General features: G+C 47.5%; 1 protein-coding gene across 4 annotated transcripts in view; it reads right to left on the bottom strand.

Moving 5' to 3' along the window:
- pnp6 (purine nucleoside phosphorylase 6) overlaps positions 1–14,029 on the bottom strand; it is a 107,294-nt gene that overhangs the window by 15,797 nt on the left and 77,468 nt on the right. For 3 of the 4 annotated variants that reach the window (XM_043707372.2, XM_043707371.2, XM_043707373.2), the window contains exons 2-5: positions 7,581–7,750; positions 6,370–6,473; positions 4,753–4,928; positions 2,220–2,410 (exon numbers count right to left, since the gene is read on the bottom strand). In XM_043707372.2, coding sequence (XP_043563307.2) covers positions 2,220–2,410; positions 4,753–4,928; positions 6,370–6,473; positions 7,581–7,750 — 641 coding nt within the window. Of the gene's footprint in view, positions 1–2,219; positions 2,411–4,752; positions 4,929–6,369; positions 6,474–7,580; positions 7,751–11,105; positions 11,153–14,029 lie in introns of those variants that run through there. The other variant, XM_087996102.1, reaches the window with a different exon arrangement.

Genomic DNA, 14,029 nt, shown 5'->3' on the forward strand with positions numbered 1-14,029 from the left:
CCTGAATCACCTTCCCTATCCTTTCTTCAATGATTCTAGGACTATTAGGAGGCCTGTAAAAGACTCCTAACAGGGTGACCTCACCTTTCCTATTCCTAACCTCAGCCCAAACTACCTCAGATGGCAAGTCCTCATCTATCGTCCTTTCCACCACTGTAATACTATCTTTGACAAGCAATGCCACACCTCCCCCTCTTTTACCCCCACCTCTGACCCTACTAAAACATTTAAATCCTGGAACCTGCAACAGCCAATCCTGTCCCTGTTCTAGCCATGTCTCCGTAATAGCCACAACATCGAAGTCCCAGGTACCAACCCACGCTGCAAGTTCACCTACCTTATTTCGTATACTTCTTGCATTGAAGTATACACACTTCAAGCCACTTTCCTGTTTACAGGCACCCTCCTTTGAAATTGATGCCATGTTCCTAACCTCCCTACACTCCAGGTCCTGCACCCTAAAGCTACAGTCTAGGTTCCCATGCCCCTGCAGAGTTAGTTTAAACCCCCCCCAAGAGCACTAGCAAACCTCCCCCCAAGGATACTGGTGCCCCTCAGGTTCAGGTGTAGACCATCCTGTTTATAGAGGTCCCACCGTCCCCAGAAAGAACCCCAGTTATCCAAAAACCGGAATCCCTCCCTCCTGCACCATCCCTGTAGCCACGCATTTAAGTGTTCTCTTTCCCTATTCCTCGAATCTCTATCACGTGGCACGGGTAACAAACCAGAGACAACAACTCTGTTCGTTCTAACTCTGAGCTTCCAACCTAGCTCCCTAAAAGTCTGTCTAACATCCTCAGCACTCCTCCTACCTATGTCGTTGGTGCCAATATGGACCACGACTTCGGGCTGCTCCCCCTCCCCCTCCAGGACCCGGAAAACACGATCAGAGACATCACGTACCCTTGCACCTGGGAGGCAACATACCAAACGTGAGTCTCTCTCGTTCCCACAAAACCGCCTATCTGTGCCCCGAACTATCGAGTCCCCAATAACTATTGCTCCGCTCTTCTTCACCCTTCCCTTCTGAGTAACGGGGACAGGCTCCGTGCCAGAGACCTGAGCCCCGTTACTTACCCCTGGTAAGTCATTCCCCCCCCACAAGTATCCAAAACGGTATACTTGTTCTTGAGGGGAATGGCCGCAGGGGGTCCCTGCACTGGCTGTACTTTGATAAAACAAACAAAGGCAGGACTTGTACAATTAAAAGTCGGGCTGTGCGTAGTGCTGTAGAACAAAGAGACCGAGTGGTTAAGGTATATAAATCTTTGAAGTTTGCATCACACACAGATGGTGTGGTTAAGGAGGCATTTAACACACTTGCCTTCATTTGTCAAACCTTTGAGTATAGGAGTTGTGAAGTTGTGTTGAGGGTGTACAGGATGCTGGTGTGTCCATTACTGTGTCCAGTTCTGGTCTCTCTGTTACAGGAAGCCATGATGTAGAGTTGCCGTGACGGACTGGGGTGGACAAAGTCAGAAGTCACATGACACCAGGTTATAGTCCAGCAGCTTTATTTGGAATCACAAGCTTTCATGGTTCTGCTCCTTCATCAGGTGAAGCAGCAGTGCTCCGAAAGCTTGTGATGTCAAATAAACCTGTCGGAATATAACCTGGTGTCAGGTGACTTCTGACTTTGTGACAGGAAGGATATTAATAAGCTGGAGAGGGTTCAGGAGAGATTTACCAGGTTGTTGCCAGGAAATGGAGGGTTTGAGTTATAAGGAGAGGCTGGATAGGCTGGTATCTTTTTCACTGGAGTGGAGAAGGTTGAGGGATTACCTTATAGAGGTTTAATAAATCATGAGGGGTATAGTTAAGGTGAATGGTAGATGCCTTTTCTCTATAGTGGGGGATTTCAAGACAAGGAGGCATATTTTTCAGGTGAGAGGAGAAAGATTTTAAAAAGTCATGAGCGACAATTTTCTTTTAAACATAGAGAACCGTTCATGTGTGGAATGAAACGCCAGAGGAAGTGGGCACAGTTACAACATTTAAAAGACATTTGGATAAGGACATGAATAGGGAATACTTGGAGGGATATGGGCCAAGCGCAGGCAGGTGGGACTTGCTCAGTCTGGGATTATGGTCAGCATGGGCTGGTTGGACTGAAGGGTCTGTTTCCATGCTGTACAACTCAGGGATTTGGAGGGTTAGACTGCTCCTGGTTCACATAAGAGCTTCTCGTTTTTTTTTGTCAAGTTAGACGAGGATCTCACCGACTGCATCAGCTCCCAGTTTCTTCAGGAAGTGACATTCGGCAATTGTCTCGTACGAGGGGCCGGCCAGCATGCAGTACACGCCGTTCCGGATGAAATCCTGGTAGCCCAGCTCCTGGGCACATTCAAAGGCCATCTGCCGGAGAGTCTTGTCGTAGGCATCTGACATGCACAGGAACCGCACACCAAACCTGCAACAGTAACAGCCAGGAGAGAGGGTCAGTACTGAAAACTCTGCAGGAGGCTCCCAAAACACATCAGACTATCCCTCCCCAATACACTGCAACATTCCAGGAAACTGACTTCAAAATCCTCCTCAAATTTTCTTTTAAACATAGAGAACCGTTCATGTAACTGGCTCCCAAATTCAGAGGGGTCCCTCAAAAATAGACTTCGTTACCCCCTAAAACTCACTGAGACATTCCCCTAAAAATATATTGATATCAGTCCCCCATTGAAATGTCTGTTGAAAATACACTGAGGCATCCTCCACAATTACACTAAAGATATACTGAAATATCCCCCTAAAATACACCAAGATATTCACTAAGGTACACTGTGATATCCCGGTAATGTGTTCTAGAAGTTTACATGAAGTTTGAAAATGATATACTTTATTGCATAACAGAGAAAGAGAGGTGCCTTGTTGACACTGTGGATTGAGAGTCTTAAGGGTTAATTTTTAAATCTTGACTCCAGTATTTGCCTTCATTCAACAATGAGCTATACAATACACTTTGTACTTTAATTGCAGCCTTAATTCACAGTGTTCACAGTAATCTTCAGCCAGACGTGCCAAGTGGATGATCCATCTTCTAGTGGTCCCCAGCATGAGAGATGCCAGCCTTCAGCCAACTTAATTCACTCCAAGTGATATCAAGAAATGGTTGGAAGTGGTGGATACTGCAAAGGCTAATGGGCCCTGACAACATTCTGGCAACGGTCTTGAAGATTTGTGCCGTTCCCCTCGCCAAGCTGTTCCAGAAAAACCAGAACATTGGCATCTACTTGACAATGTGTAAAATTGCTAAAGTATGTCCTGTACACTAAAAGCAGGACAAATCCCCCACTATTAACATCCTGAGGGGTGACTATTGACCAGAAACTCAACTGGATTCACCAGATAAACACAGCGGCTACAAGGGCAGCTCAGAGGCTAGGAATACTGCAGCAAGTAACTGATCTCCTGACTCCCCAAAGCTTGTCCACCATTCACAAGACAGAACTCAGGAGTGTGAGGGAATAAACCCCACTTGTCTGGTTGGGTGCAGCTCCAACAACACTCAAGAACCATCCAGGACAAAGCAGTCGCTTTATTGGCACCACATCCCCAAACACCCACTCCCTCCACTGCCGACACCCAGGAGCAGCATTTTGTGCTATCTACAAGATGCCCTGCAGAAATCCACCAAAGCTCCTCAGACAGCACCTCCCAAACCCACAATCACCTTCATCGAGAAGGACAACGGCAGCAGAGTTATGGGAACACCACCCCCTGCAAGTTCCCTTCCAAGCTACTCACCACCCTGACTTATATATCATTGTTTCTTCACTGTTGCTGGGTCTAGTCCTGGAATTCCCTCCCTACGGACATTGTGGGTCAATCCACAGCGGTTTCTAAAAGCACCTCACCACTGCCTTCTCACGGGCAACTAGGGATGGACAATAAATACAGGCCCAGCCAGCAATGCTTATGTCCCACAAGTGAATCAATAAAGTTAGTGGCTGGATTCATCTGGTCTTCGAACGTTGTCAGTTGCTTCAGCAAAGTGTAAATAGAGACCTTCCTCGGTGCTACCTTAGCTGCACTGAAATTAGCATTGCAAATGGTGTATGGGAGCATTCTGATGAATTGGAAAGAATTCCACGAGGTGTGGAGGGGTTGTTCTCTTTCTCCTCAATTGTTTTCAGTCTCTAGCAGTCGGCTCTTAGTTTGATAAAGGGAAGAACTGATCAGTGAGGAACTGATCAGTTAAGATTTCTACTGTTCTAACTGAAATAAATAGTTTTGAAAAGTGACAGATGGCAGGTCAGCTCAGCTGTGTGGAATGCACATCCTGTGATATGGAGTCTTGGCCACACCACGATGAACACATCTACATGAAGTATCACCGGTTACATAAGCTTTATAGAACTTGAGCGGCAGCTGGAGATGCCGTTGTGTATCCATGGATAGAGAACTACACAAATAACACCTTCAAGGAGACAGTTATATCACAGGTTCAGACTCCATTTGCGCCACACAAACGCCAGGCAATGGCTACTTCCAGTAAGAGAGATTCTAACCACTGCCCCTTGACACTCAATGGTATCACCATCACTGAATCCTCCACTGACAACATCCTGGGGGTCACCATTGACCAGAAACTCAACTGGACTAGCCAAGTAAATGCAGTGGCAACAAGAGAAGGTGAGTAATATTAGTGAGTAAATTAGATTATATGAAAGAAAATTGTGTGGTGGAGGTGAAGAACTTATTAATAAATGGCTGATTGTGCTCCCTACATAGAATGGATGGTCCTCTCTAACTCACCTCTCCTCATTGTTGCCTCTCAGTGGGTTCAGTCCTGCAAAGCCAGGCAAATTGATATGGTCATTAATGAACATGATATCACCGACATTAAATTCTTCATTCAGGCCTCCCGCAGCATTGGTTACTATCAGAGTCTTGATGCCCATCAGGTGGAAAACACGAATAGGAAAGGTTACCTGTGAACAAACAGTGAAGATAATTATGATCCCAGAATGAGAATCTCTGACCATGCTGTTAAGGGAATGTTCCCCTAGTAATGGAGGAAACTGTTACAATGCTGGCTATGGTGGAGTCTGTTATAGCCCTGGTAAATGCGGAATAGGGTAAAGTCTGGCAATGGTGGAATCTATTGGAGTGTATTCAGTGTTGGCAATACACATAGGAGGAACTGGATTAAGGAACAAAGCAGAAAGTGCTGGATAAACTCAAGCAAGATGTTTCACAGGAGCACCATGATAAGGTTTGACACTGAGTCATTAAGGAGATGCTGGTGAAGTGATCAAAACCTTGGTCAGAGGTCACAAGCCTGACAAATGCCTTTAAAGTGAGATGGAGAGGTCAGGGCCCAGGCAACTGAAAATCATGACTAGCAATGAAATTGGGATCAAAAGGTCGGGTGGTGGTGGGACTGGACTGGGTCACAGAAATAGGCAAGGGCAAGGTCATCTGAGGTTTCAGAAACAAACAAGGTCAATCTTTGTAAAAAGCTCGATGCAGGTCAGAGAGCACGAGGAGAAGGGGGGGGACAGGAGTTGGCATGAAGCCGGATCTGAGCCCCAGAGTTTTCGATGAGCTCACATTTGTGGAGGATGGACAATGCATTGGCATGTGTTAGAGGACTGTGCATTTCCGCCAAACGCTGAGGGACCGGCCAAACTGACATTGTGATATTCTGGGCATGGTGGGGAGTTGGGGGTCATTGTCAATGATCGAGTGGCAGGGGACAGTGATGACAGGGCAGGGGTCAGTGATAAGGGGCTGGGCGTCAGCAATGAGAGGATGGGGGGTAGTGATGAGGGGGCAGAGGGGGTAATGATGAGGAGCCGGGATTCAGTTATGAGGGGTTGGGAGGTAGTTATGAGGGGCCAGGGAGTAGTGATGAGGGGCCAGGGAGTAGTGACGAGGGGCTGGGGGTCAGTGATGAGGGGATGGGAGGGAGTGATGAGGGGGCAGGGGTCAGTGATGAGGGGGCAGGGGTCAGTGATGAGGGGTAGGGTCAGTGATGAAAGGGCGGGGTCAGTGATGAAAGGGCGGGGTCAGTGATGAAAGGGCGGGGTCAGTGATGAAAGGGCGGGGTCAGTGATGAGGGAGTGGGGGAGCAGTGGTGAGGGGATGGGAGGGAGTGATGAAGGGACAGGGGTCAGTGATGAGGGGCCGGAATAATGACCTGGCCTCTAGATACCTCTAAGAAGAGTGAGAGATCCTGCCATACAGCTACCTAGACAGGGCTGGGTGGTGGTGTTTCTCGGAGCTGGTTGGCTAGTGGAGCCAGGCCTCTGACACTGACAGGAGGTCCCTGAGCTACGCCTGTCCCTGTCCTCAGGGCCTGAATCTGCAGTGTTTCTGATTTCACCAACTGGCCGCCACCGGTGAGTACAAAGTGAGACAAACACTTACCTCATTGATTGGGTAACCCTCGTAGAAATGGAAGCGGCCCTGCATACAGACACACTGCTTCCCACGGAGTTCCCCAAACACCAGCCTGCCAGCATGACCTGCAACTAAAAGGGTTTCGCCAGATTTAGTGGGTAGAATCAAACATTACCTTCAAACTCCAAGTGACTGTTGTTAAACATGACAGATTTACAAGGATGTTGCCAGGGTTGGAGGATCTGAGCTACAGGGAGAGGCTGAACAGGCTGGGGCTGTTTTCCCTGGAGCATCGGAGGCTGAGGGGTGACCTTATAGAGGCTTATAAAATCATGAGGGGCAAGGATAGGGTGAATAACCAAGGTCTTTTCCCTGGGGTGGGGGAGTCCAAAGCTAGAGGACGTAGGTTTAAAGTGAGAGGGGAAAGATATAAAAGGAACCTAAGGGGCAACTTTTTCACGCAGAGGGTGGAGCGTGTCTTGAACAAGCTGCCAGTGGAGATGGAGGTACAACGTTTAAAAGGCATCTGATGGGTATATGAATAGGAAGGGTTTAGAGGGATAAGGTCCAAATGCTGGCAAATGGGACTAGGTCAGTTTAAGATATCTGGTTGGCATGGACGCGTTGGACCAAAGGGTCCATTTCTGTGCTGTCTGTCTTTATGACTCTGGCTCTGACTGGACTGGACTGGACAGTAGAATCCCTACAGTGTGGAAACAGGCTCTTCGGTCCAACAAGCCCACACCGACCCTCCAAAGAGTCTCCCACCCAAACCCATTCCTCTATATTTACCCCTGACTAATGCACCTAACCTACACATCCCTGAACACCATGGGCAATTTAGCACAGCCAATTCACCTAACTTACACATCTTTGGACTGTGGGAGGAAACTGCAGCACCCGGAGGAAATCCAGACAGACACGGGGAGAATGTGCAAAATCCACATAGGAAGTCGCCTGAGGCGGGAATCAAACCCAGGTCCCTGGTGCTGTGAGGCAGCAGTGCTAACCACTGAGCTGCCATGCCATACACAGAGTGTAAAGTTTGTCCAATGAGGGAAAATCCCTGAAGCTACTTTTATTCCCTCATCCCACGCCAACAGTGTCTGGGTTAAAATCGAAGCCAGTTCCTGACCCCTGAAATGACAGCAGGGATTGGGGGGTAACTGGATGTTGGGCGTGTGTGCTGCCTGACTCACAGTGTGTCAGTAACAGTGCTGATCACACCCTGAACTGACCTGTACTTTTTGGGAAGCGGGGGATCTTCTCATATGGAATGATGGTCTGGTCACTCAGCAAATTGGCGAGGCCCCCGAGGCCAGACCCACAGATCACTGCTATCCTTGGCTGGATTGGAATCTGGGCCATCAACCAATCAGCCGTCTCCTTATACTCTTCATAGGAGAACCTGGGTAAGGGAAGAAAGAGAAAAGGTCAGAAGTGGGGACTCAGTGACTCCTCTATACCTCGGGTTTCCTCATCAATTTTGATGTGTGCGCGAAATAACAGGTGTCAACGGTACTGAAAATATCTCCATGACAACATCAAACTCTCCTAAGACAGGCACAGCATGGGGTTAGATACAGAGTAAAGCTCCCTCTACACTGTCCCCAGGAGAGGGACAGCACAGAATTAGATATAGAGTAAAGCACCCTCTACTCTTTTAAACTGAAGGTAAACTCCCTTTACATTGTCCCCCATCAAATATTAGGCTAGATAGAGTAAAGATGTATCTCGTAGATAGTAGAAAGTAATGAGGGAGCATGTCCTAGAAGAGTCATCAAATGAGGCTATTTAGTTTAAAAATTTTTAAAAAGCCAATTGTCATGCTGAGATTATACTACAGGCCTCCCAGCAGTCAGAGAGAGAGAGAGAGACACAGACAGACAGACAGACAGACAGAGAGAGAGAGAGAGAGAGAGAGAGTGAGAGAGGGGGAGGGAGAAAGAGAGAGAGAGAGAGTGAGAGAGGGGGAGGGAGAAAGAGAGAGTGAGAGAGGGGGAGGGAGAAAGAGAGAGAGAGAGAGGGGGAGGGAGAAAGAGAGAGAGAGAGAGGGGGAGGGAGAAAGAGAGAGAGAGAGAGAGAGGAGCAGATATGTAACACAGAAAGCTGTGAGACGAACAGGGTTATAGTTGTAGGGGATTTAACTGGAGTTGTCCGAGTGTGAAGGGATTAGGCAGGCTTGAATTTTTGAATTGAATCCGGGAGGGTCAGTATGTAGAAAGTCCAACTAGAGATGGAACAGTGCTCGATACAGTCCGAGGAAATGATGCCAGTCAAGTGGTCAAAGTTATCTGTGTCCCTCATGATTTTATAAACCTCTCCAAGGTCACCCCTCAACCTTCTATGTGTCAGTGAAAAAGGTCCTAGCCTATCCTCATAACTCAAATCCTTCAGTCCTGGCAAATTATTTTTCTGAACCCTCTCTACCTTAGTAACAGGGCAACAAGAACTGCGCACAATACTCCAGAAAAGACATGGCAAAATGGGTTATGGACCGAATGCACGCGAGTGGGATTAGTGTGGCCTGGTGTTGTTTGGTCAGCATAGACATGGTGGGCCGAAGGGCCTGTTTCTACACTGTCTGACTCTTAAGTAAAGCTCTCTTGACACTGTCCCCAGCAAACACTCCCAGGACAGGAACAGCCATGGGTTAGATACAGAGTAAAGCTGTTTCTACTCTATTCAACTGGAAGTGTTCCACAGAAACACTCCCAGGACAAGGACAGCATGAGGTTGGGTATAGAATAAAGTTCCCTCTATGCTCTCCCAGATCATGTGTTAAGACAAACTAAGGTATCAATATTAGATCCAGCTTTTATTTTCACGCTTGGCAATATTATGGTCTGGTAGGGAAGATCTTCACATTTACATTCCAGTTAGCTCACCGAGACTCTTTCACATTATTTCTCGGTCTCTGTTTGCAGTAAGTGGTCCGTCAGGAAATGCTGTGGAAAAAGGAGACTCCCGCAGTAACTGAGGATCGGGAGTTTGTGTGGGACCGGTGGATGCAGCCAGAGTGATAACCGAGCTTCTCGGCTAAATCTGTCTCGTGCTGGGAGCTGCAGCTGGATATCCCACAGGGCCTAACCGACTGTGACAGGTGCAGTCTCACTTCAAACATTATGGCTCAAGTCCTACTCCAAGGACCTTTTGCATAAAAAGCTAGGCCGTTGTTCTAGTGAGCCATTGAGGGTGTACTGCACTGTGGCTCAGATGAGACATTAAACTTTGCTATCAAATGATTCAGAAAGGTGCTACAAATGCCGTGTCATTATGGCTGGAGTACGGGTCAATATTTATCCCTCAGTCAACGTCAAGTATTTCATCAACTGTAAAGCAAAAGTCATCACAAAGCCTTCTGTTTGGCCCACAGCCAAATCCGAGATGGTTTGTCCCACAGGAACGAGCAATCCTGCGGGACACAGATTGCCCTGGCATCAGATCCTTCCGAGGCACGTTAGAGGGCAGGCAGGCAGGCTGTAGTTCCTGTTATATTTACACAGGCCATCACTTCTCCCTTGGCCTCAACACACAGCTCACCCTCAGCATTTCCTTCAGTGACCAGTCGCACCTACTGCCTGTTCATACATCAGCTCCATCCCTTTCTATCAACCCACTGAGATCAGAAATCTCTCCTCATCGGAGTCTACATTGCTGCCCCTTTATTCTGAGACTATGCTGCTTTGGTCCTAGACTCTCCCACGAGGAGAAACATCCTCTCAGCATTTACTCTGTCAAAACCCTTCAGGGTCCTATATCTTTCAATGAGATCACCACTCGTTCTTCTAGACTCCAAGGAGTAGAATCCCAACTCATTTAGCCTTTCCTCATAAAGACCAGACCAGGATCATCCTGATGAAACTTCTCTGAACTGCCTCCAACAAAATTAATATCGCTCTTTAAATAACGTGACCAAATCTGCTCACAGTACTCCAGCTGTGGTCTGACCAGCTCCTTGTATAGTTGCAGTAAGATTGCCCTACTCCTATACTCCAATCCCCTTGAAATAAGGGGCCAGCGTCCCAATAGCCTTCCTGATTACCTGCTACCTCTGTGAGCCAGCTTTCTGTATTTCATGCACAAGTGCCCCCCTAAGCCCCTTTAGGTTGCAGCTTTTCTCCATTTAAATAACATACTGTTCTTGTCATTTCCTGTGGTGACATCATTTCCTATGGTGATGTCATTTCCTGTTCTTTTTCTCAGGAGATGGTAAATAAACAAACAACTTCACATTTTCCCACGTTAAACTCTTTTTTTTTGTTCACTTAAAAACATGTGAGCTGTTTGTATCCCTCTCACAAGCTGCCTTTCACACCTATTTACTGTGGTCCAAGTCATTAGTATCTATTGTAACCATTATGAAATGCTTCCAGAGGTTAGTAATGGCACACATTACCTCTAGCCTCCCAGACTGCTTTCATCCACCACAATTCACCTACTGTCACAACAGGTCCACGGCAGACATCATCTCCCTGGCCCTTAACTCATCCCTGGAACGTCTGGATAACAAGGACACCTATATCAGACTCCTACTTATTAACTTTCACTCCACCTTCAACACCATAATTCCAACAAAACTCATCTCCAAACTCCAAGACTTAGGACTCTGCTCCAACCTCTCCAACTGAATTCTTGACTTCCAGAGCCACAGACTGCAATTAGTAAGGATTGGCGACAACACCATCTGCACCATGATCCTCAACACCAGTGCCCCATAAGGCTGTATACCTAGCCCCTTCCTATCCTCTCTTTACACTCACAATTGTGTGGCCAAATTCAGCTCCTTTTCCATTTCCAAATTTGCTGATGACACCACCGCAGTGCGTCGGATCTCAAACAATGAGGAGACAGGGTACAGGAAGGAGACAGAGCTTAATGGCGTGGTGTAAAGACAACAATCTCTCCCTCAATGTCAATAAAATGAAGGAGCTGGTCATCGACTTCAGGAAGTGGAGTGGAGGACATGCTCCTGTCTGTATCAATGGGGCTGAAGTCGAGGTGGTTGACAACGTCAAGTTCCAAGGAGTTAATATCACCACCAAACTATTCTGATCCATTAGCGAGTTTTGAGAAGATTGGTAGCTCAGGTTGAGGTTCTGGATATAGGTTTGCTCGCTGAGCTGGAAGGTTCATTTTGAGGCGTTTCGTCACCATACTAGGTAGCATCTTCAGTGAGCCTCCAGGTGAAGCACTGGTGGTGTAGCCTGCTTTCTATTGATATGTTTGATTTCCTTGGGTTGGTGATGCCATTTCCTGTCATGATATCATTTCCTGTGGCGATGTCATTTTTTTCTCAGGGGGTGGTAAATGGTGGTAAATAAGCGAGCAAACCTACAACCAGGATTCTGATCCATCCTGGTGCAGGCATTCAGCACACCAATGTGAAACGCACTGGTAAGCTAGAGGAGATACCTGTTAGGAAGGAAAATGTGTTGGACATTTTGAACAACTTGAGGATAGACAAGTCCCTCGGTCCGACGGGATATATCCTAGGATTATGTGGGAAGCAAGAGAGGAAATTGCAGTACCGTTGGCAATGATCTTTTCGTCTTCACTGTCAATGGGGGTGGTGCCAGGGGACTGGAGAGTGGCGAATGTTGTGCCCCTGTTCAAAAAAGGGAATAGGGATAACCCCGGGAATTACAGGCCAGTTAGTCTTACTTCGGTGGTAGGCAAAGTAATGGAAAGGGTACTAAGGGATAGGATTTATGAGTATCTGGAAAGACACTGCTTGATTAGGGACAGCCAGCACGGATTTGTGAAGGGTAGGTCTTGCCTTACAAGTCTTATTGAATTCTTTGAGGAGGTGACCAAGCATGTGGATGAGGGTAGAGCAGTGGATGTAGTGTACATGGATTTTAGTAAGGCATTTGATAAGATTCCCCATGGTAGGCTTATGCGGAAAGTCAGGAGGCATGGGATAGAGGGAAATTTGGCCAATTGGATAGAAAACTGGCTAACCGGTCGAAGTCAGAGAGTGATGGTAGATGGCAAATATTCAGCCTGGAGCCCAGTTACAAGTGGAGTTCCGCAGGGATCAGTTCTGGGTCCTCTGCTGTTTGTAATTTTTATTAATGACTTGGATGAGGGAGTCGAAGGGTGGGTCAGTAAATTTGCAGATGATACGAAGATTGGTGGAGTTGTGGATAGTGAGGAGGGCTGTTGTCGGCTGCAAAGAGACTTAGATATGCTACAGAGCTGGGCTGAGGAGTGGCAGATGGAGTTCAACCCTGCCAAGTGTGAGGTTGTCCATTTTGGAAGGACAAATAAGAATGCGGAATACAGGGTTAACGGTAGGGTTCTTAGTGAGGTGGAGGAACAGAGGGATCTTGGGGTCTATGTTCATAGATCTTTGAAAGTTGCCACTCAGGTGGATAGAGCTTGTAAGAAGGCCTATGGTGTATTAGCGTTCAATAGCAGAGGGATTGAATTCAAGAGTCGTGAAGTGATGTTGCAACTGTACAGGACTTTGGTTAGGCCACATTTGGAGTACTGTGTGCAGTTCTGGTCGTCTCACTTTAGGAAAGATGTGGAAGCTTTGGAGAGGGTGCAGAGAAGATTTACCAGGATGTTGCCTGGAATGGAGAATAGGTCGTACGAGGATAGGTTGAGAGTGCTAGGCCTTTTCTCGTTGGAACGGCGAAGGATGATGGGTGACTTGATAGAGGTTTATAAGATGATCAGAGGAATAGATAGAGTAGACAGTCAGAAACTTTTTCCCCGGGTGCAACAGAGTGTTACAAGGGGACATAAATTTAAGGTGAAGGGTGGAAGGTATAGTGGAGATGTCAGGGGTGGGTTCTTTACCCAGAGAGTGGTGGGGCATGGAATGCGCTGCCTGTGGGAGTAGTAGAGTCAGAATCTTTGGTGACCTTTAAGCGGCAATTGGATAGGTATATGGATGGGTGCTTAAGCTAGGACAAATGTTCGGCACAACATCGTGGGCCGAAGGGCCTGTTCTGTGCTGTACTGTTCTATATTCTATGTTCTATGTTCTACCTCCTCAGGAGGCTAAGGAAATTCAGCACGCCCACAATGGACTCTTACCAATTTTTATAGACCCACCGTAGAAAGCATCCTATCTGGAAGCAATACATTTTGTGACAGTAACTGCTCTGCCCAAGACAACAAGAAACTACAGAAAGTTGTGAACACAGCCCAGTCCATCATGCAAACCAGCCTTCCTTCCAAAGACTCTGTACATACTTTCCACTGTCTTGGAAAACAGTCACCATAATCAAAGACCCCTCCCACCCTGGTGGTGCTCGCTGATGCTCTCTTTTGTTGGGTAGAAGATACAAAAGTTTGAAAACCCACCCCCCCCCCACACACACACACACGCCACCCCACACACACACACCCCACACACACACACCCCACACACCACCCACACACACACACACAAACACTCCTCACACACACACACGCCACCCCACACACACACACACACCCCACACACTCCCCCAACACACACACACCCCACACACACACACACCCCACACACACACACCCCACACACCACCCACACACACACACACACACACTCCTCACACACACACACGCCACCCCACACACACACACACACCCCACACACTCCCCCAACACACACACACCCCACACACACCCCACACACACACACACCCCACACACACACACCCCACACCCACACACACCCCACACACAC

This window comes from Chiloscyllium plagiosum, unplaced genomic scaffold, assembly GCF_037043375.1.
Source record: "Chiloscyllium plagiosum isolate Xiang-an unplaced genomic scaffold, Cpla_swu_hap1 HiC_scaffold_17, whole genome shotgun sequence".
NCBI classification, from domain to species: domain Eukaryota; kingdom Metazoa; phylum Chordata; class Chondrichthyes; order Orectolobiformes; family Hemiscylliidae; genus Chiloscyllium; species Chiloscyllium plagiosum.